This window comes from Hippocampus comes, unplaced genomic scaffold, assembly GCF_001891065.2.
Source record: "Hippocampus comes isolate QL1 unplaced genomic scaffold, H_comes_QL1_v1.1 scaffold29, whole genome shotgun sequence".
Taxonomy (NCBI): domain Eukaryota; kingdom Metazoa; phylum Chordata; class Actinopteri; order Syngnathiformes; family Syngnathidae; genus Hippocampus; species Hippocampus comes.
The window spans coordinates 578,007-600,891 of NW_017805820.1; the positions used below are offsets into that span (position 1 = coordinate 578,007).

At 41.1% G+C, this 22,885-nt stretch overlaps 2 protein-coding genes and 1 long non-coding RNA gene across 3 annotated transcripts in view; 1 reads left to right on the forward strand and 2 right to left on the reverse strand.

Annotated features, from left to right (window-relative positions):
- LOC109525408 (uncharacterized) overlaps positions 1 to 3,885 on the forward strand; it is a 5,413-nt gene extending 1,528 nt beyond the window's left edge. The window contains exons 2-3 of the long non-coding RNA XR_002170144.1: positions 2,062 to 2,278; positions 3,803 to 3,885. This is a non-coding gene — a long non-coding RNA (uncharacterized LOC109525408). The remainder of the gene's footprint in view (positions 1 to 2,061; positions 2,279 to 3,802) is intronic.
- ccdc92ba (coiled-coil domain containing 92Ba) overlaps positions 1 to 4,156 on the reverse strand; it is a 6,967-nt gene extending 2,811 nt beyond the window's left edge. Inside the window, exons 1-2 of the mRNA XM_019885850.1 lie at positions 3,784 to 4,156; positions 430 to 477 (exon numbers count right to left, since the gene is read on the reverse strand). Coding sequence (XP_019741409.1) covers positions 430 to 477; positions 3,784 to 4,147 — 412 coding nt within the window. The 5' untranslated portion in view covers positions 4,148 to 4,156. The remainder of the gene's footprint in view (positions 1 to 429; positions 478 to 3,783) is intronic.
- Positions 4,157 to 5,435: 1,279 nt separating this feature from the next.
- Positions 5,436 to 22,885, reverse strand: tlcd2 (TLC domain containing 2). The gene is made up of 4 exons (XM_019885851.1): positions 22,307 to 22,885; positions 21,985 to 22,067; positions 17,520 to 17,602; positions 5,436 to 8,306 (listed from the first exon to the last, which is right to left on the reverse strand). The coding sequence occupies exons 1-4, from the start codon at positions 22,483 to 22,485 to the stop codon at positions 7,926 to 7,928; spliced, it is 726 nt and encodes a 241-aa protein (XP_019741410.1). The 5' UTR covers positions 22,486 to 22,885; the 3' UTR covers positions 5,436 to 7,925.

Sequence of the window (22,885 nt, forward strand, 5' to 3'; positions counted from 1 at the left end):
TTTGTTATCGCCACTGCCCTCATGAATCCGCAACCCATTTGCTTTTTTCATTTGAGATTAGTGGGTCAGCTTCCATTGAAGCATATTCAGGATATGTGACAAGAAAGGACAGCGTTTTGTCTAAGGTTTGTCAGGAAAGCTGAGAGAGCGAGGGAGCAGAGAGAGAAAGAGAGAGAGAGACACGTTCTCTGGGGGATGGCGAAGAGGCAGGGACAGATGCAGGCATGTTGCTGATACGACATTGGGGGTTGTGCTTGGTTAGGGACTGAATGCTTATTCTCAGAGATATGAAGGCTAGGTTAAAAAAAAAAAAAAATCTCAGAGAGATGAAGGCTAGGTTAAAAAAAAAAAAAAAAAAGACTGACCATATAAATGTACAACAAATGATATTCATGCACCATAAGGGATTTAGATGATCTTTCAACATACCTATTTGGCTTCGACCCGGAGGTTTCACCTTCAGGTCATTTGTCAACTCTGAAAAGTGGAAAACAAAGCGGTTAAAGAAAAATGAATATGGTACATACAGAAATCATGTTGGAGTGTCAATGTTGAGCCAAAACATCTCATTAAAATGACACTGACATTTCAAGTTGATTTAATCTTTTCTTTGACAAGTTAACCGATGCTGCACGTTACTCCAAGCACATTTCCACATGTCCGTACATAAATAATGAAGCTAAATCTGAGACTTTGCGTTAAGAATCACTGTCAGAGGCTTGGCCAAGTTCCCTTACTTTGTCAAAACTGTCTTTCTTTGCAGTCAGACATACAGCTGCAGCTTTGAGAGTACTGTATTGCTCCCTCAAATCAATATGTGCTAAAAGAAAAACTGCTGCCGATGCACTCTTGCTAAGCATAATGTTTAATGATGGAAGACTGAATGCCACAAAATGATGTCATTGAAAGCAAATTCAGTCAAGTTCAAACGATGCAGTTGCAACAGATTTTAATTATATTCTATGGACAAGTGGGACACCACCCCGAACTCAACTAAGGTTTGGGAGACTGCATGTATATATTTTGTTCTTTTTATAAAGGCATTTTCTATGCTCACGCGCTTTGTGGGAACAATTTAGCACAGGAAAATTAGACAAGGTGTCCAAATACATACAATGTTCATATAACTTACGGTCAATTTCATCACTGCTTGAGAAACGCTGTCCACTCGGGATAGGTACATGGTTGTGGCCAAAATGATAATTATAATTATTTTGATCAATAGTGTAATCATTAATCCCAATTACTCATTATGATAGGGAAAACCTCTGTACATTTATTGCAACATATTATACAATATGTTGCCATTTTCAACGGGACAAGAAACTTTAAAACAAATTGATAATAATTTTCAAATAAATGATAAAACAACAGAAAAAAAAATATCAGGGATTAAAATTTACCATGGGCTGAGTAAGTAATATGCTATTACCCTTTGTTTGATGTCACTCGAACTGAATCCAAAACAAGCCTTGAATCATGTGCATGCCCCCTGGGGAGCTTGGCTGACGATACTGGTTGATAGAATGCTTGATTTAGTTATGCAGCAGAGCCCATATTTTAAATGATAATAAGGTTGATATCATGCATCCATCCATTTTCTGATCCGTTTATCCTCACAAGGGTCACGTGGCGTGCTGGAGTCGATCCCAGCCGTCTTTGGGCAGTGGGTGGGGCACACCCTGAACTGGCTGCCAGCCAATTGCAGGGCACACATAGACGAACGACCATTCACGCTCACACCTAAGGACAATTATGAGTGTTCAATCAGCCTGCCATGCATGTTTTTGGAATGTGGGAGGAAACCGCAGTACCCGGAGAAAACCCACGCAGGCACAGGGAGAGCATGCAAACTCCACACAGGAAAGAACTGATCACCTCTGCACTCTGAGGCCGACGCGTAACCAGCCGACCACCGGGCCGCCCCATTTTGCTCTTCTAAATCATATTTAAAATGTGTGTATAAAACCCTAAAAGAAAAAAAAAACAAGACTAAACCAAATAAGCTTTCTGAACAGGTTTTAATTTAAATTTTTGATTCCTAATTAATTCTGTTTTCAGGGAGACAGAGGGACATGTCTTTGCCAGCAAAGCGAGCCAACATTCTGACGCTTTACGACAGCAGACATCAGATCAACCTCGTAGTGACCTTCAGGAAAGAGCACATGAGCAAGCCAGCAGAAAGCTCCCCTTGAAGGACAGATCACAAATTCTCAACTCAACAAATGATCATCTATTCATCAGTGTGGGGACACAAAGCTCTTCAAGTCCCTGTCAGGTAGTAATAAACAACACAGGGGGTTCCTCACAATACTGGTTGTTGCTTGTGATGGCCTATTCATAGGCTGAGTGAGGTCAAAAGGTCATTCACTCTCTGGTCACAATTAATGATAAAACCGAATGATTTCTCTGAGCGTGTGTGATATGGTGCAAGACCCCATTGATACAGAGGGGAGAAGAGAACAGAAACTCCAATACACACAAACACACAATTATAGATTAGCGCAACAAACTGATGGAGGAGGGTGTTTTCGAGACAACTGCTGACATTGGCTCTGAGCCATCACACAGACATGCACCCGCACGCACTCACTCACGCGCACACATACAGGCCTACCCTCTCTCTCAGACAAGACCGCATTCATGTCGATTACTAAAACAATAGATTAACCATGGAGGATATACTTTGCATGTCCTTCTAAAGCCTTACCATATACCGTATGTGTAAAGCATTTCCTAAATGGTTAACATTTTTTTTTAATATTCAGGAAGCTTTAAAGGATTTAGAGAATAAATAGCTTACAATATATTTATATTTTATTGTATTCACATCTATCTTCCCTGGTGTGCGGTGATTGTGTTCGTGTGAGCTGAATTTGATCAATGAAATCCACTGGCGGGTAAAATGATGTCATCTCCTGGAATTGTAGTATGACATCACCACGTTGTCACTATCGGGCAGTGATTGATGCCAAAGGGACAGTAAGGATCTTGGCATAGTAGCAAGAGTGGAGGGCGTGCCTGTTTCTTGTTAGCAAATCAAGCTTTGCCGTGTATTATCAGGACTGCCAAGCTGCCTAGTCACTGTCGGATTACTGACCTTGCTTGCTGTTCGCTCACAAGAAATTTTCTCGTCACCTCCTTCATGTTTATAGTCGCTCTTGTTTCGATAATTTTCCTGATTAGTATTTTTTCATTTCTTGTTATTTTTGGATTAAGTTTCATGTAATTGAACTTTTACCATTTTGTGTTGTGTGTTTTCGGGAATCAAAAATTCCTGCCATTTGCAAAAATGTTTTTTTTTTTTTGATCATGTTGACTTTTCCTGGTTTTGTGTTGCCAGTGTTTTCTGTTTACATTTTGTCAGTCCTTTGTTTTTCTGCAAATACTTTTTGTACCGTCGTTTGTCTGAATCTACGTTTGTGGGATCCGCTTTCCATCTGGTCCATTTTTGGATCGTGTCACTAAGTTAAGGCTCCCTCAACTTTGGTTGACTCCAACTCTCGCTATTTACATCTTTTTATTTTTTTTACATCGGTGAAGGTTGACAGAAGTAATGAGTATATTTTTTTAAAAAAAGAGTAGAACATGCAGGCATCTGTTTTCAGTGTTGGAAGTGAAAAGTAAAAACATTTTCTCATGTAAAGGATATCTTATCTTAAAGTACAGAAACGTGAGAAATATACCTAAGTACATTAACAAAATACTTCCCACCAACGCATAATATAAAAAAAGCTGAATCATAATTTTATGCATACATTTTTAATTTACTAACCCACTTACCTGAGCATCGTCTCTGCAGGGCAAGAATCTCCATGTGGAGCCCGTGGAGCAAAGTGAGGTGCTCCTGCCTGAGGAACATCATGCTCCTCTCCACGCTCTCCAACTGCCGGGTCACATTACTCTCTTCGGCCATGGCTGGGTTTGCACTCACAGGAAGATGGACGGGGGTCCAAATGGGGCTTACCAGGTTGGGACTAGGCTTGGAAGTTGATAACTTTCCAAGGAAAATAGCAGGAATGAATGGGAAGCAACAGGAATTCACAAAATTGAAGGTTGGCTCTTCAGTGGGAACTTTGATCAAATTAGGGAAAATATATTTGAGCATAATGCTGAGTAAAAAAAAAAAAAAAAAATCAGATTTCATCCAAGTAGAGTTATGAGCTGTCGGTTGTTGGATTTTTTTGCTTTGTGTTGCAAGTCAAAATTTGAGGGAAGAGCCAACTTTTACGTATTGCATCTCGAACGAAGTCAAAAGCAAGTAGAGTCAGCCAGTAAGGCTGTCATGGACCTCAATGTGGGGAAGGAGAACTACCTATTTTGCATGACACAACAAAATTGCGTTTCTTTTTTTACCCGCAAATTCCAGGTGAATCCTCATTAATATTCATAATTCTCATGGAAAGTGTCCGATTTGGAATATTTCCAAAATCCTCTCGTTTTTTTTTTCACTGCTTTGAAATTATAAATGGTACATACATTTTACGCAAACCCGCGGAGCCTCATCACGGCTTTCAAATACGTCATCGCCACAGAAGTTCTCGGTGAGGTTCTGCCCTCGAGAGCAAAGGAAATTAACATTCGGTGAAGGTGGATAGAAAAATGTTTCAACTTACCTTAGGTTTTAATATAAAGCATTTAAAACAATAGACTCCCAAGGCACACAAACATGCAACTCTCCAGTATCGATCTTGCAGGCTGCATCCATTATGCGGCTCCGATTGACGTGAAGCAGTCTCAAAGTGATGAATGTGTTCACTTGTGGCTGCACAGAATAACCGAACATGGTTGCCACTCCAACTCGGCGTCTCCTTCGTTTCTATCGAGCACCAAAGCGCCCACCATCAACGTGCGCGACATCCTTTGGGCTCGCCCCCACGACCCCCGGTGTGAGGCGTCGAACGACTAGGGATGGATGAGTGCTGCTTGTGTGGGGGAGGGAGTTGGTTGTCTGGGTAGAAGGCGAAGGCGGGGGGAAACAACCACACCGTGATGAGATCACGCGAGAACTGACATCGGGCCACGGAGGCGACGTGACAGCTGATTGGAGACAACGTTAAAGTGACTTAAACTGTATTCTGTTTCCGAACTAATAATAATAATAATTCATTTTATTTAAAAGCGCCTTTCATGCCACCCAAGGACAACTAAGGCACATATTTTACATTCAATAAATTCTACGACACGTCTCATAAAACGAATACATACTGAAATGACACGGGTCAACTGCAAAATGTAAGAGATGGCTTTTTGTGTCCCTAAACGTACGTATTTTTGACGACTAAAAATGTTTTTTTTTTATTTCTAACACAAGATAATTGAGGTATTCAATTTTTTTTTAATTTGATCTTAAAGACTCTGCACAATATCGAACGTAACCCTAATTTATAATTGCTAAATATATTAACTAAGAACTAAAAAAGACTAGGAAAACGTTCTAGAATGATTCACTTTATTATAACATAAAAGAGTGTTATTTCAGAAACATAAATTGGAGTACAAGATACAAAATAATCTTCGCCAAAAAAATTTACATTGAGCAAAGGTTGCTCTCAGGCATACAAACTGGTATCTTGTGCTTTGTAATTCATGAGATAGTCTTCAATGAGATCAATGAAGTCCATTAAAAAATGAGGCCAAGAGTTGCAGATTTTCATATATTTACAATATTTAGTTAATAAAATAATTTTGATTAACTAAATACAGTACTGAAAATATAATTTCAATAATGTCATGATGCATGTTTGAAAATAATAGAAATCATGTTAAACATCCATCAAATTGTCAGAGTGTACATGATGCCAAAACTGCTGCCAATTATCAAAACGCCGCTTCACAATCAGAGTGCAATCACACTCACAAACACACGTCTAGTTGCAAAAAAAATGACAAATACATTACACTGGTCTAAAGAGGTACCGTAAACTGCCCACATTGGCTAAATATCTTGTTCTTTTTTTTTTTTTTTTTAAATAAGAACAGTATATTGATCTTTATGTAAGGCTGCTGTGATATAGACCCAATAGAGATTTCATTTCCTCATTTGAACTTGGAACTGCTGGTGTGCGTTCAATTGCGAACAATTTGAGGGGGTCAACTGCAAGTTAAGACCAGCCACGGTTTTCTAGTCCTTCTGCGTCAGTGGATTTCACACCGACGCAGATGGACTCGTCCTTGAACAGCAACATGTTGATAAAAATGTTAGGTAAGGGAGACAACAAAAACACAATTACTCGTTTCAAATGCTTTGAAGCAATCAGTTAATTTCATCTTCAACGCAACACTACTTTCAGAACAAATAAATTACAAATATGCACTACTGTATTTAACCCCCCAAACAAAACGCTAATATAATTTCTTGTTTTTCCTCAGGCCAAAGCAGATCAAGTGCGACTTTATGGTGAAATTTATGTGTTTAATAATTTAACTTCCTATACAGTCGTTAATGTAATACGGGTTCATGATCGTGTGCGACGCTAGATGCGTGGTGCTGATCTTATGTCAATCCTCTCTGTTTAAGGGTTTTGTCGCCATCTTGTGGCAACTGTTGGCTACTTCCGACAGAGTTCAGTCCCTGTCCCCTGCAAAGAGCAAGATGTTCAATGTATCCGCAGATGTCATTTGTTTTTATTCCAACATTAACCTCACAACCTGGCATCTAACATAAATAATATAACACGTCTACAAACACTAACGATTAAGAGAGTGAATACACTTCTCCTCTTTTGCCAATAAAGGAGACGTATCCAAATCTGAATTTGTTACTGTTTGTATTGAAATACTTGGGTCTCTGGAGTGCCTGCCCACCTATCATGCCTGACATTATGAAATTAAACCATGTTTAAATAAACCAGTGGGTGCCCTTTGCACAAACGCCGTTGATTTGACATCTGGAGATAAAGAAGACTCAGATAACATCAGAAAAACTGAATACATTTGAAGTCGCTAAGTTGGCTGCTAACTCATCCTCTGTTCAGCTTGGTGAGAAGAATTTTTAAAAAGTGCATTGATTGGCATGAGACAGAACTGCCCTCTACAATTAAGTGATTCCAAAACGGTGTGTGACGTGTGTGGATTTTAAGTGTGCTGTAATTCTTTGTCATTTGTGTACTTCAATGGAATAATATCACAGATATGTTACTAAGACATCTGGGAACCTTTTTAAACTATGAAAAAAATTAAATAAACTCATGTCCCCTTTAATGAAGTACTGTAATTGCTGAGTGTGCTGCCCTCTAAAGGCCATGTTAAGAATGGCACTTCCCACCAGTCTGGTCATTGCAGCAACGGCAGACAGACAACATCCAAGAAGGCTATTTATAGACTATTTCACAGGCTTCCTGTTTGATTACAAACATAGTGGTGACACTTGGTTGCTGCATTCCAACATTTGGATTAGCAAACGGGGCATTATGGCGCTCATTTGAGATCTTCACTGCTCAGGATCTCTTCCATGTTTGTGCATGGGCCAAGTATAATACGCCACCACCCTGAATTAACATTTTACAGGGATTGCTTGCGCCACATTTGACAATGATTAACAATGCTCGTTCTCAAAGAGGCAAACAAGTCTTAAAAGCTTCCTGAGGTAGCAGGTGGCTTGAAATTAAGAAGATGTGGGAAAATAAGAGAAAAAAGACATCACCTTTGCATAACTAGTTTAAATAAAGTTTAGGTCTGGTTGAGTAATTCATTCAGTGGTCAAGGAAGCCACAGCCATACGCCATGTACCGTAGCGCATACGATGATATGCATTTAACGCCATGAAGTGTTGCTTCAAATGGAGGTACTTGTGGGCTTCACTCACCATGAGCTACATTTTAGAACACCCAGTGGGCCTTTCCAATGATGCAGTAGTGAAGTGTTAGTATGTAAAGGAGTAGAAAAACAAAAATGGGCAAAAGTGAACCCAAAATGGATTCTCCCTATGTTTCTTTTTCTTTCTTGGCGTCCCGAGTACTGCTCTTCAGGAAGTCGCTCCTGAGCAGGCGGTAAAACAGAACGATGTTCATGACCGTCATGATGGCTAGGCCCACGCTGCCCAGCGTGTAAGCCATGAGGGGCACCTTATCTCTGTTGAGCACCAGCCAGCGGGTCATCCAGGCCAGCGTGTTGATGCGGAATACCACGTAGGTGCCCAGGTTGATCATGCTGTTGACCCGGTAGACGGTGCCGGCGGCCAGATTGGCCATGCGCAGGATCTGCCTGAGATGGAGGAACACCGAGTTGATCTCCACCAACAGGGCCACCACGGCGAACCCGATGTAGCAGGATGTAAACACAGACAGGCCAAAGCAGGTGATCACCTAGGGGGAGACACAGGAAAGAACCATGTTATGGTGGAGAACAAAACAGAAGAAAACCTTTGTTGCCTTGACTTGTGAGTCTGAGTTTATTTTGTGATGCTGCCCATAACTCAGCACTGCCATCATAAACTCTCTCTCCTCATTGAAATAAATGGAAATCTCATTTCTATGCCCCCCAAAATACCCCAATGTTTCTCATTAGGACGAGTGTTTATCATGCCACCGAGAAAGTTTCACGTTCTAACAACAAATGTTCTCATCCTAACGAGAAAATTTTTGTCATAGTTCTGTTCTGTCTATCTCCAGCAGGTGAAATTGGAGGGCCGTCCTCTCCCGTTCCATACCTGTTTCCCATCATGTCATCCACTCTCGCCTTTTCCTTGTCTTTTCTTGACAAGTGATTTTGCGCTTTTGGTTAGTCCCATTCTTATTCCTGGTTATTCGTTACCAGCGTTTTATGTTGTACTTTGTCGGTCTTGCGACCTTATTTTGCAAATAAACCATTATTGTATTCGATCTTATCCTGGTCTGCGTTTGTCCTATTCCGGACTGGTCCGAAATCTTAACAACTTTCTCGTTTTAATGTTACTAAATAGACTTAACAGTATAAAGCTTGCTCATGTCATCTGGCTATGTGTTTTATTTATAAATGAAGTTAAAATACATCAAGATATGAAGGAATATTGAAGACCCTGTCGAGACGTTTCAGCAGGTGACAGGATTTTGGGGAAAGGCTAAAAAGAAGGGAAAGGTTAAAATGCTGTTGAATAACAACTAACACTAAATAGCCACAAGATGGCAGCATCGAAAAGGAACGCAATTGAGCGATGAGGGCCTGAGGGCTTTCATGACGTGTGACAAAAATGACAAGGTAACATCCGATGTTTGAGCCCACCCACTCGCCATCCCGACTTAAGTGACGCAAGTGAACAAACAGTCTGACAAATTGGCGTCATGGGACTACGTTGAGACAGTTGCAAATGGAGCAAGTCACCCATGACAACTTGGCTTTGTTGTGTCAATTTGATTTGTCCAGCCACACTACAGTCAATAGTAAGAACAGGCTTGCTTATTTTCAATATCTAACATGTAATTCGGAGGAATGATTATTTCATGTGTATTTGAAAAATGGGCCACTCCTTGGGAGCGTGGCAAAGTGCAGAACTTTCTCCATTTATAAATACTGTTTTCCCGGAGACCAGGGGTGTCCGAACTTGGTCCTCAAGGGCCGCTGTCATGCCCGTTTTCCAGCTCTCTCAAGAGCAACACACTTGAGTTTAGATGATCAAATCCGGGGCAATTTCAGTTTATGTAAAGAAATAGACAAAAATTTACATAAACATTTAAGTGTTCCTAAAACATTGCGGGAAAAATGTAATTTGATGCTCAACTGTCGTCATCTGCAGGCATATAGTTATGCTCATATTATTATCAATTTATTATGGGGAAAATACCTTTTTTTTGAGAACTTTAAAAACATTCTTTTCGGCAGTACAATGTCATTGTTATTGATGTAATAACTGAAGTGAGTTTGTGTTACTATCATCAGGAAAACTATGGAAAATGGCTAGATAACAGCACTTAGATTGTCCAAAGAAATGAACAAGAAACTGAAGAAAAAAGTGTGTTTTACTAATAATGTTTTCCATGTCCATGTTATCTTTCTTTGGTTGCAAAATAAATCGCGCATGTTTTCTGCTGTTGTCCACACAACACTGCTATTCAAAGAAAACTAGAACACCAAAAAAAAAAAAGGCGCACACAAGTGCTGGTTGCCCACATATAAAACAAGCATGATAAACATTATGACTCAAATTTAATAATAATTAACAGTCAAAGAGGAGTGATCTCTTTTTGGAAATTAAAATTAATCCAAATTTGCTTCTGTTTCTCTTACACACTCTTAACGGTATACATCCAAACTTTCAACTCTCTGGACTAGATGACAATGGTGACAAACACCATTGCGTTTCTGAGGACAGAGTGCGCCAGCAGGGTCACAAGCAAAGGCTAAAGAGCAACGTGTATAGGACCCAATACTGTTGAGCATGGAACAAAAGGCACATTGATGAGTTGGTCATTTTAGAACAAAAACACTGGAGGCCACCAGCACATATCTGGCTTTGTTTTCACCTCCTGCGACAGGGATTTTAGGCAGAGGTAGAACTACGAACATGGCGGGTATTTACCACACTGCCTAATGTCTCTTTAAACTGCAACAGTGTCACCACTGTGCAAGAGGAGTCTCAAACTGAAAGCAGTGGGGCAAATGGGCGTGGCCAAAACAAGGATGGGTCTATCAGAAGATGGGTGTCAGCTCTTAGAAGACAACACAAGACTGAAAAACATCCGTATTGACAGTCATTTGGGAAACACTCCAAGGCGAATTTGACAAACATTTGCATGACAACGCTTAAAGGTCCACAAAACATCCTGATGTCACACAATCTTGGTGCACACAGAAGGGACTTAACACATGCTCTTTAGATTGATGGTGGTTTCCTCATTTATGGTTATGGTGTTTGTGCATATTGCCAGCAGCCAATCACAATCTCCCATCCCTATCTTGGTAGTTAAACCCTGATAGATGAGTCACTATCATGGCCATTGCATTGTGCAAGTGGCGAGGAATGTCATTAACCTCACACTCAAAAGATGCACCGTAAAAAGACACGAAAAGGGAGGAAAGTTCAAACGGCCCGGAAGCCATTCATGGAGCAAAGAGGCCAATTTCTATGCTGCCTTTGGCCACCCTGATAGAAGGGGAATCCCGGTAATACTCAAAACAGCTCTTGGAAACGGTTGGACATTTGGAATATTTTACATCGGTTGGAATTTAACAGTCAGAGAGAAAAAGCAGCCGCGCTGCAGCCAGACAGATGTTGTAGGGCGCCTGGGCTTTGAAACTCACAACTAAATGGGGAGTGAAAAGAAAATGAGGAGTTGTTTCCCAGCAGCCACTTTCTTAGAAAAGGCTTTGCACAAGATTCCACAAAAGTCCACAAAAGTACAGCAAAAGGTTCAGAAATGGGTACCTCTGTATTGTGAGGCCAACGCGCTAACCACAGGACCACCGGGCCGCCTGAATGTAATTGGTTACTTAATTATTTTTTTCAACTGAATTGTAGAGGATATACTGTAAGTTACATTCATGATGCTTTTTAAAATTATTTATCTAATTTTTTTTTTTAATATCACAAAATCCTGCCATTTTGTAGACCTTTTTTTTTTTAAATAGACACTAGGTAGAATTAGAGCATGGGTGTCAAACTCATTTTTGTCGCAGGCCACTTTGGAATTATGTCTTCCCTTGGAGGGTCGTTACAACAGTGAAACCGAATAAATGTTTAATTATCACATCATATTCTTCTACACCCAAAAAAAATGGATTCCTAGTTTTGAAATCAGTCAAATGTATTTTTGTTTTTTTTTGTTCAATTATTGTTCAAGTGAGTGTGAACGCCTTTAAATGACTGCAAAATCTCAACGTTGTTTATTACACATGACAATTTGACATTTTGGTTCGTTTTAGTAACGATCATGGAAGTTGACACACACACTTGATTTGCTTTCGCGGGCCACATAAAATGATGTTGCGGGCCGGATCTGGACCCCGGGCCTTGAGTTTGACACCTGTGAATGAGAGGATTCCGGACAACACCTTCGTGTAGAGGAATTCTGCAATAGCACCACAGGTGTGTGAAGATTATAACACCTGTCAATCACAACTCCCGCCCTGCTGTTTTGGTTACACGTGTTTTTGATATGTCATATCACACACACTGCAGCTGAACATTATCAGCATGGAAAATATTGACTCATTTCATGGAGTAAAAGCGCAATTACAAATCGATGTAAATGGATTCGTTGAAGTGTTAAGTCTGGGCAAGTGAGTAATGTATGTCAACCAAAATTAAATGACAGCCAACAACACTGTTGTCGCATTTTGTGCCTATGCTGCTTGCAACACTAATGCGTCCAACACGGTGCATTACTTGCACATGTATGTCAAATCCATACCGGAAGCTGACGAAGCCATGCATATACAGTAGTGTTTCTGAAGTTTAAAAAAAAAAAAAAAAAGACATGTATTTTATTTTTTGAAGTTATATGTGAACAGTAGACTATTGTGACAAAACTGTTGTCTTTGCATGACGGTTTTTCCCCCCCGAGTGTAGATCAAAAAAAGAATGGTCGCTTTTTCAGTCAATAGAGGGATTGTCAACCATGCAGCCGCTCCTTAGGAACAGTAATGATTAAACCAGAGTTCAACGTTTCAAAAGACAGGAAAACATCTCGAGGACAGCAGGTGGTGGTGCCCGTGACTGCGATCATGCGACTTGAATCAACTGCTGTCGCCTGACAGCAAGTCACGTTAAAGCTATGGGCATATTTGGATCCGATTCATCGGATGAGCCTTAAGGAGGTCATCCATCATATTTCCACGTTGCATCATAATGATGTTGTTGAGGAAATGTTCTCCTCTATTACAGTTGAGCCCGAATACCAAAAGTAAAGACACTAAATTAAGAGACTACAAGAAGAGCACTCAGTAGTGCAGACTGTCCTCCCGTGCATATATGAAACGATGATTGGAGCCATGAAACAAGGTGCGGTTGCCTTGCCCGTCAACATAGCTTGAAGGGAATAAATTCCTCCACAAACCGCTCATACGTCAGCTCTAAATAAATACCGCCTATTTCGTTGAATTAATTCATGCTTGTCTTTCCCTCTCTGCAGCCTCTTTAATATGGATGGCACATAACGTGTTGAACCGTGCGACCCACCCTCGGGCCTCCTGAAGACAAACAAGACCGGCTTGCTCAGTTCTGTGTGGCGGAACAGGACATGTAGACTGACACTCTTGTCTTCTAATTCCAATTGACTTGACAAGTGCCACTGTATAACAAGTGTCTTTCGTTGTTATGTTCTGAACCATACACTCCCTGATGAGTACCGGTACGTCCCATTACAACAAGAAGTGCAGCTATTGGTTTGTAGTTTTTTGAGGGGTTGTACAAGCTGCGAAGAGTGGGGGGACTTGAGGGGATGGTGTAAGATGTTTTGAGGCAGTACAAGCAGAGAGTACTGTCGGTAAAATATGGAGTAGGGTTACAAAACAGAAATATAGGGGGTGGGGGGGTGTGTACGTCTTTATGGAATGCTACTCAGGAAGTGAGAGGTTTGGTGTTGGGTGTGTTTTTTTCACAAGGGAGTTTGAGGCTCAAGTGGACACCAGATGTCTCTCCTGTTGAGTGGGTCAACACACAGAAAATGAGGGAGGACCCGAGGGGTCCCGCACTAAAGGCAAGAGACAGCTGAGGAATAAACACATTCATCATATCGTTTACCGCACAAAAATGTCCACATTGCCCTCCCTTCATTGTGTGAAATGTTTGCTCTTCATGCAATGTGTTGAGTTCTAATCTAATAGATTATTGCTGGAGGGTAAAAATGTCAGGAGTTCACGGTTAGCCAAAGGATTGTAAAGACCTTACCCTAAAAGCAAGTTGGAGAGCCATTAAAAAAAAAAGACACTAGACATATCTGAATACATTTGATTGTGTAAGAAACATCCGTTATATACGGTATATTCCTCAAGAAATCAAGAAAGGATGAACCACAAGGAGCTTCACTCAGAATATGCTCATGTTCAACATACAACACTGTTTATGCAAACGCAGACTTTTGTCGGACATCACAGTTAAAAGTGACAACATGAATGATGGCCTTGTATTTAAAAAAAAAAAACTTTACTTAAAACATTGTTTGGTTTTAACCCTGGTTTGATCTTTGCGCACATCACTTAAATTTATATTATTTGTCAATATTCAGTGGGTGATCCTGTAATACAAGGTGTCAAACTCTAGGCATAATCTGGCCCGCCGCAACATTTTATGTGGCCTGCGAAAGGAAAACAAGGAGATCAACTTCCACGATGCTTGCTAAAATCCGTACCAACATTTCAAATTGTCATATATATCAAACAATAATGCTGAGATATTGCAAGCATTTTCTTGTTACGTTATAACAGTAACTTCTACAACAGTTGAACAAACTACTATCCTTGACTTTTGATTTCAAAATGAGTTCCATCCATCAATTGTGTACTGTATATGTACTAATACGAGGAGGTGATTCAACATATAACCGGTTTCACAGTCAGAATAGCCGGTTCGAGGGAAACTGTGACCACAATAAATTTGACACCTCCGCTATAATGGATTGCCTCGGATGTTGGAGATTCCCCTGCATACTATTTTTGTTTGTTGGTTATACGAAACAGCTCTTGGAAATATCCATTTTTAGGCCTGTAAAACTGAAGACTCCCATCTGAGGTTACCAAATCAGATGACCCTGCCACAAGAGGAGGAAGAACAGGTATGTCCAAAACAATTTGGACATACACAAAAAAAAAAAAAAAACGGTTTGGAAAAATTGTTCTCCTAAAAATAAAAAAAGGGAACCAAGAACTGGTTTCAGATGGAATGACGGTCATGTGGCGATTAATGATGCAGTCTGCTGATCAGTTCTGAGGTTATGGTTTCCAACGTAACACATTCATAGCACTTGGAATGCAATTTAAAAAAAAAAAAAAATTCAACTATACCAAATAAAAGCGGGATGACATCGATTTCTGGAGACAAACATGGTTCAAACTGAAACAGAGCATCTGATAATAAGAAACTCACGTGTTAGTGCATGACATTAAAAACTGTGACCTAATCTGGTGGAAGTCCCCCTTCCATAACCATGACAATTAACCACAAAGAGTGGACTCCACAAGACAGCGAGAGATGACCTACGGTATCTGGCAGCAAGATTTAGTTCTTAGGAGTGGTTTTTATCCTGGAAAATCCCACAGCTGTTTGATTGTGTCTAGAGTTGGATAATTTGAATGTTGCATCAATGATTTTTATTCCTCGCTTAAACCATCCATCCATCTTATCCTATCTTAGCCTATCCCAGTAGACTTTGAGCAAGACCGCAACATTTCTTGTGGATCGTCAGGTACATTAGCATCCAAACTCCAAAAGGATGTTATTTTTCCATTGTTTCGTTTTTTTAAAAAAAATATTTTTAGATAGCGTTACAGAAGAGCACTCAAGATGGCAAGGAGGAAAAATAAAAGGATGACCACTGAAATGGGGCATTGGCATTTTAAGGCAACAGAAAAGTATTAGATATTTTTAGATGGCGTTACAGAAGAGCACTCAAGATGGCAAAGAGGAAAAATAAAAGGATGACCACTGAAATGGCATTGGCATTTTAAGGCAACAGAAAAGTATTAGACACGTCTAAGCCAATGCGTAATTGGATTTTGGATTTACCCTTATGCAAAGTACAAAAATATACTGACCACTACTCACACTGAGGCCATAGGTGACTAGCCTACTTAAAGCGCATGCTTTTCACATCCCTATTAGGGGGGTGGGGCAACCTACGTCTGGCAATAAAATAAGCAGACATCATTTCCCAGATGAAGCAATGTGGAATGACCGGGGCAACCTATGTCTGGCAATAAATAAGTAGACATCATTTCCCAGATGAAGCAATGTGGAATGACCATCAATAGTGGTTGTGGTATGCCCCCATAGCTCTCAAATAGCAATAAAAAGCAATAATATCCCTTTCAGTCATTAGGAAAGGCTAAAAGATTTTTTTTTTCCACTTGAGTATTTGCCCTGGCTTGAAACACTAGGAATGAACCACGCTCACCGCAAGGCATCTTGCAAATGCTAAAGACAGAACCAGCAACTGTCAAGACGACTGTGGATGATACAATGACATTTGTTTATACCTACATTTGATGGGGTAAATACAGACTGTGCCAACAAAGCAATTGCTCTATTTGAAATTAAGACAGTAATCCATTGCAATCCCAATTAGATTTTTCATCTGAGGCGCATTGTGCAGCATTCATTTCACATTCTGTGATAAGGTGGCGATGTTTGCGCGCGTGGAAAGCCTCACCCTCTTGAACCGTAACGCTAACCCACAGAGGAGTCTCCCAGGACATCATGTGACGTGTGCTGTCATGCTGGGATTCAAAACTTAACTTGAGTGCACAAATATTGGAGATGCTCCAGTTTGGTTAGCTCACTGACGATTATGCGCTATTGCACTATAGCCGGAGGAAAAGAAAGTCTCAAAGCTCAAGTTGGTTCAGGGTATTTTTATAGAATGAATACTGGGAGCAAACGTGAATAACAGTTGGGGAGGGGGGCAGGGGCACTTGGATGAAAGCAAAGTCTCATCCCTTCATCGCTCTGGTGACAAACTGCAGCCAGCTGGCACAAGCACAGCTTCCATTCATGGCTTTGCAGAAGGGCAAGGAAAGAAATGGAAGAAGGAATCGTCTTTTAACCCAACACTGAGATGGTGCGCAAACTGTTCAGGGCAAGTCTTTCAGAATGGTGTTCTTCAAAAACCATTTGATAAAGGGCTCCTACAATGATAATATTTGAAAATATTATCTATGGGGTAGGGAGAGGAATTACAAAAACGGTTCTTTTAAAAAAATACATGCTGTCAGTAACTACATATCTAGAAATCGTTTGTTTGGTCGCTCATTGTTCCGCTTATCGATTCCTCTTGAGTCACAAATGAGTGATGCCATCATACGCAAGAAATTTTAAGTTCCACTTTTAAGACATGGCATCAAGGCAGTGGCACTCTAAAGGTTGCTGTAATTTGACACGGAAAGATGTTACGCGGGAACTTCAAAGGGTTTCTGTAATCATGCAGAAGATATTTTGCAAACGCAAGTCAAATATGCTCCCTTTTTTTTTTTTTTTTTTAAATAGAGCACTTCTTGGGAATGTTAAGCTGATCCAACCTGTTCATGTTGATGACAATGATGTGCTGGCTAGAGAGTGCGAGTTTGACTTTGCGTTTCCCAACCGATTGTTGCTTTGTTCCGCCCTCACTTGTTCTTTGTAACAAGACAAGAAAGACAAGTATTTTGTCGTCGCCTCATTTACGCTTCTTGAGGGCCTGCTGGAGCTAGGGTCCGACCTACCTCTGTGTGTGTGTGTGTGTGTGTGTGTGTGTGTGTGTGTGTGTGTGTGTGTGTGTGTGTGTGTGTGTGTGTGTGTGTTTTAACGGTATTGCTGTGTACAGCCAGATTGTCCTCTTGCAACCTCGGGCTGCCTTTTATTGCAACCCAAATTACCGAAGAGCGTTAAGAGCTTATTGTGTTTTATGACTTACAACAACATGATGCGAGGCGAGCTCCCAGAACTGACTTAACTTCTGGTGTGTCACCATATCAAAGAGGTCATAGATGAAGTAACCTGTTGAGACAGAAAATGAATGTCATGATTATTTTTCGAAGGTTGTTCATTGATAAAAACACAATTCACTGTCACAACAGCCCCTATGGGCATATCAAGGCAATCCGGGGGGCTGCATCCATGACAACCATGATGGGAAACATGATGCGCCTTGGAGACCGGAGCTATTCATATCCACCGACACCCACCCACCCCCTCACAACCACGAGCCGTATCCATGGTGACAGCTTCTCAGAATGCTGTAAAAATAATGGCGTGGTGAGGTTGAAGGCGGCGGAGTGTGGGCGAGCGAGGTGCTTTGATGAGGCATGAACAAAGCCCATCATGTTGGACATATGACAAGATGTTTTTGTTTTAGGTTTACTTTGACCTGTTGTGAAGGTTTTAGGTCCTACCTAACACTGTACGTCACAGCAAACCAGGAAATAGTGCCTATTGTCATCCATTCAGAAAATATTCGGACATGTAGCTGTTATGGTGACATAAAAAAAAAAAAACTACCATATCATTCACTGCCAGCATTTTCAAAGCAGAGATCCCCATACTGTCGGTTTTCAAGAATTGTGACTATTTTTCCAGATCCAAAGAATATGCCAAAAGAAAGGGTAGACTCTTTCTGCACCATAAAAAAAGTTTGTTTCTACTTTCTTCCTTTTTTAGTAATCAGCAGAACATGAGATGGTTTCACCAATGGTTTCTGACCAAAAAGCTGAGAAAACAAGCTTGTAGTGAAACAGAACAACAGCTCACTGATGCTGATATTGTTGACGTTTTTGATGCCCCAAAATAAACAAAAATGAAAAACAAAAAAAACAAGTCAGAGAAAGAACATCTGATGGCCTTTTTTAAAATTAGTTAATATATTTAAAGATGAAATATGATGTGAACATGACTGACGGATGGCTTGAGTTGGATGTAAAGGGCCTTTTTACACAATCTCAGAAATGGGCGACAGACGTGCTAACCACTACTCACCTTGCCGCCCGTGTTTCTTCCATTCCGGCATATATCAATAGGAATAATTGCCCACCAAAATACTGTGATATTTTTATGTGGAAAATCAATATTTGAATGAGTTTACCATGAGTCTGCAACATTCCATCGTTCCATTCATCCATTATCCTCACAGGGGTGTGCTGGAGCCTATCCCAGCTATCTTCGGGCAGTAGGCTGGGTACACCCTGAACTGGTTGCCAGCCAATCGCAGGGCAGACATCAACGAACAAGCATTCACACTCACGGTCACACCTAGGGACAATTTAGAGTGTTCAGTTAACCTGTCATGCATGTATTTTTGGAATATGGGAGGAAACCGGAGTACCCGGAGAAAACCCGCACAGGCATGAGGAGAACATGCAAATTTCATACAGGAAGGCCAGAACCGGGATCGAACCCACGACCTCTACACTGTGAGGCGTATGGGCTAACCAGTCCGTCACCATACCACTTCTGCAATATCCCAATGGAGGGAAAATTCGAAGGGTGTCTAAACGTTGCTGATGCCAGAATAATGTTTCTGTGCATCATCAGCACAGGAGTCAGACAAGTTTCCACTGACTTCCATCCAAACCATGATTGGAGCCGTTGGCTGAAAAAAAAAAAAAAAAAGGCTTTCGATGGGGCGTTTTTTTTCCTCTCAAGCACTCTCAGGATCCTTAACTATTTAGTCCCATTTACAGAAAAACCTTGGACACATTGTCAGTCATCATAATCCTCACATTCAAGTTCAACCATTTAGTCTCCAGTACAGTGACATGGACATGGATGATTTTTTTTTATGAGTAGAAAATATTGTAGGAATTAGAAACATAAGACAGTCAATGTGTTCTGTCACTGACAAGTGCCAACATAATTAAACTATTACTCCTGCATGTCTCCCTTGTGGCTGCATTTTGTTTCTGCTATGAGCACACCCATGAAGAGAGAACAGAAGCTCATATTAACAGTAACACAAGCTGGATTTATCCTTGAGATGGCGGTGGAGTCGACAAACAAGGCCTTCATTCACCAAGCTATGATCGACTGATGAAATGCCATAACAAGGGTCATGCGGTGTCCCAGCGAACACGCGGAGCCAACTTCTCTTCAAAAATGAGCGTAACCTCAGAATCACACCACAGTCGTTAAGGGAGGCCTCAATTAACCAGCGGAAATAAACGGTGCAAACCAGTGACATCTTGGACTGTTGTTGCCCCAGTGACCTCACACAAGTGAGTGGGTGTGACATGTGGTGCCACAGACCGGTCATAATGCCCTCCATTGAGGCTCGTCTCAGCAACGCACTGCACACTGCGAGTTTGCAAGGCGGGGCTTCTTGACGGAATGTTAAGCATCCTGAGAATTCTTAGGGAAACCCAAGCAGCGTGGCACATGGCCAATTAAGCTGTGTTTCAGGGGGCCGGGGGCAACCCTTAAACTGTTGAAGGATTAATTAGAAAATAGCAACAGATGCTATTTTAGTACCATGGGCGGGCATGTGGACTCTGGTTTGGCAGATTGTTATTTAAAAAATAACTCAAGAACATCTCAGAATGGCCTAAGCAGACAGTGTCACATGCAGAACCTTTTTGCTGTGAGGTAACCACTGCAGCTTGGTATGAGACAAAAAGGGCAAATTTGATTTACACAAGTCAACAACCGAGTTGACATGGGAATAAGTCAATTTTAATTGGGAGTATATTGTGTGGAAGAAAGTCAAGTTTAGCAGGTAGGGCTTTTTTTGGAGACAAAATCACACGAATGAAAATCTGACAATATAACAGCAGTGCTCACTAAACATGGGAAGTATAGGAGCCACTATGACCTAAAATCGATTTGTTTGTTAATGCTTGCATTTTGTACATTTGGTCAGTAATCATGACTCTCCATTCAGGGTGGATGTGTTTTTTTTGACTGTGTTGTTTCATGTTAATTTCTGTATATTTTTATGGATTCTTTGTTTACTTTTATCGAAACGAGGTTCTTTTACACTCTATTCTTATGATGACATGTTTCTGGCGGTGATCCTGGTTTCGGATCTCAGCCAACCTCATCCAGATTCCTCCTGGTACTTGTGTGGGATTTCTCCTAGGACTTTGGCTTCCTCACACACTCCAAAAACATGCATGTAAGGCCTGCTGCTCACCGCACAATGTAGCCAAAACTGACTGGACTGTTGTGCAACATGTGTGGTTGATGAATCGTTTCTTCTGAGTAGCTGTCTGCATCTGGTTTTGTGGCGATTCCAAAATGGGATTGCCCATGACTGGCATCGCGACAGTGCAGGCACAACAGCCAATCAAAAATATCCATGAAATGTCATGAGGAAAATAAATAAAATGTGGAAGCGTAAGCACACTTTTCCTGTTGCAGTGTGTGTTTTGATTGAATTTTGTAAATTTGGTCAGTATTTACTCCTGACCATTCTGAATGGATGGGTAATCTAGCGCTCGTAGTTTTCTGTTTGTAATTGTACAATGTCCCTTTATTTTCTTTTATGCATCCTGTTATGTGAAATTGTATGTACACTTTTCTTTTGTTTTTTTTTTTTTTATGTTCACAATGTATGGTTATGATGTGAATTGCGCTCCATCTTCTAGACCGGATCACTTTTGGGGAAAAAAAAAGACCTTGGTGTCACAATGAGGGTTTTTGTTTTATGGTTAAATAAAGGTTTTGATTCGATACTTAAGCCGCCTGAATGGCTATTTTCCATGTGTACCCGGAGGAAATGACTGGCAACCAGTTTAGGATGGACTCTACTTGTTGTATTGCTTGCCTGAAGTCAGCTGGGATAGTGCAGCTCATCTCAGAGCCAAATGAGAGGATAGAAACAGAATGGCTTATATATCGGAGACAGGATGACTCCTAATATGTAACCAAGATATGGCTGTTGTTGACAAGAAGGAGTTTGAGTGCTTCGTGTGTCAACCTCACAGTGCAGAGGTGCAGGGTTCGATTCCAGCTGCGGCCTCTGTGTGGAGTTTGCATGTTCTCGCCGTGCCTGCGTGGGTTTTCTCCGGGTACTCCGGTTTCCTCCCACATTTAAAAAAACCCATGCATGGCAGGTTAATGGAACACTCTAAATTGTCCCTAGGTGTGAGTGTGAGCGCGAATGGTTGTTCGTGTGGTGTACCCTGCGATTGGCTGGCAATGGGTTCAGGGTGTCCCCCGCCTACTGCCCGAAGACAGTTGGGATAGGCTCTAGCACCCCCCTTGACCACCACACTACCCATTACATCAAACACTTTAATAATTCACCACATTCTAAAAGTATGCTGAATGTTGTGTGTGTGTGTGTGTGTGTGTGTGTGTGTGTGTGTGTGTGTGTGTGTGTGTGTGTGTGTGTGTATACACGAGGCACCCACCCATCTCGTATCTGTCCGTGATAGTTAATTACTCACCAATTGAAAAAGACACCAGTGCATGAGAAAACGCAGAATGTGTTTCTATCAAATCTTCAGCCATTTCTGGTTGCAGGAAAAAGCTGGAAAAGAAATAGTGCAATCAGTCAAGTGATGTCTCAACAGTGTGCGTGTGTGCACGCGTGCGTGTGAGTGTGTGTGCGTGTGTGTGTGTATATATATATATATATATATATATATATATATATATATATATATATATATATATATATATATACACATACATACATACACACGCACACACATACATATAAATATATACATATATATAAATCGTTGATTAGAATAGGAGGCTCATTACCAAAGCACTGCCCATATCGCGGTGACGAGGCTGTGCACGAAGGACGTGGAGATGTTTCTCCATTTTGACGTATTCCTGCGTGCAGCTTCCGGTACAGGTAGTCTGTCCAATCCAATGTTGAAAGATCGGAAAAATCCGTAGGATCCTCCAATGGTGAGAAGCACCGAGCTCAGCTCCATGGCCCCAAAAACGCGTAAAGAGCGCTAAGGGTTGACGGCCAAATGCACTTAATGTGACCCTGGCCGCCGTGGCTACCTAGCTGTTGTCAAGAGTAGCTCTACAAAATCACATGTCCGTGAAGTCACGCTCACACACTCTTGTGAAAGCCCAAAAGGGCGTTTGTTTAGATCTGTTGCTCTTCAGTGTTGAAATTAAGTGATGGTGAGTTCCGCGGCTTGCGAGGACTGGAGGTGTTTTGTGCCTCCGTGTTATCAGGCGAACACCCCGCTAGAGACGAATGGCCCGCCAAGGTGTGACAACTTGTTCAAAGTTGTGAAACAGCTCCTGTAGTAAAATCTCGCCCCTTGCTTGTGTAACTTTTTTACACCGAGCGAAACCAGACTGCTTCTCTCCACCCTA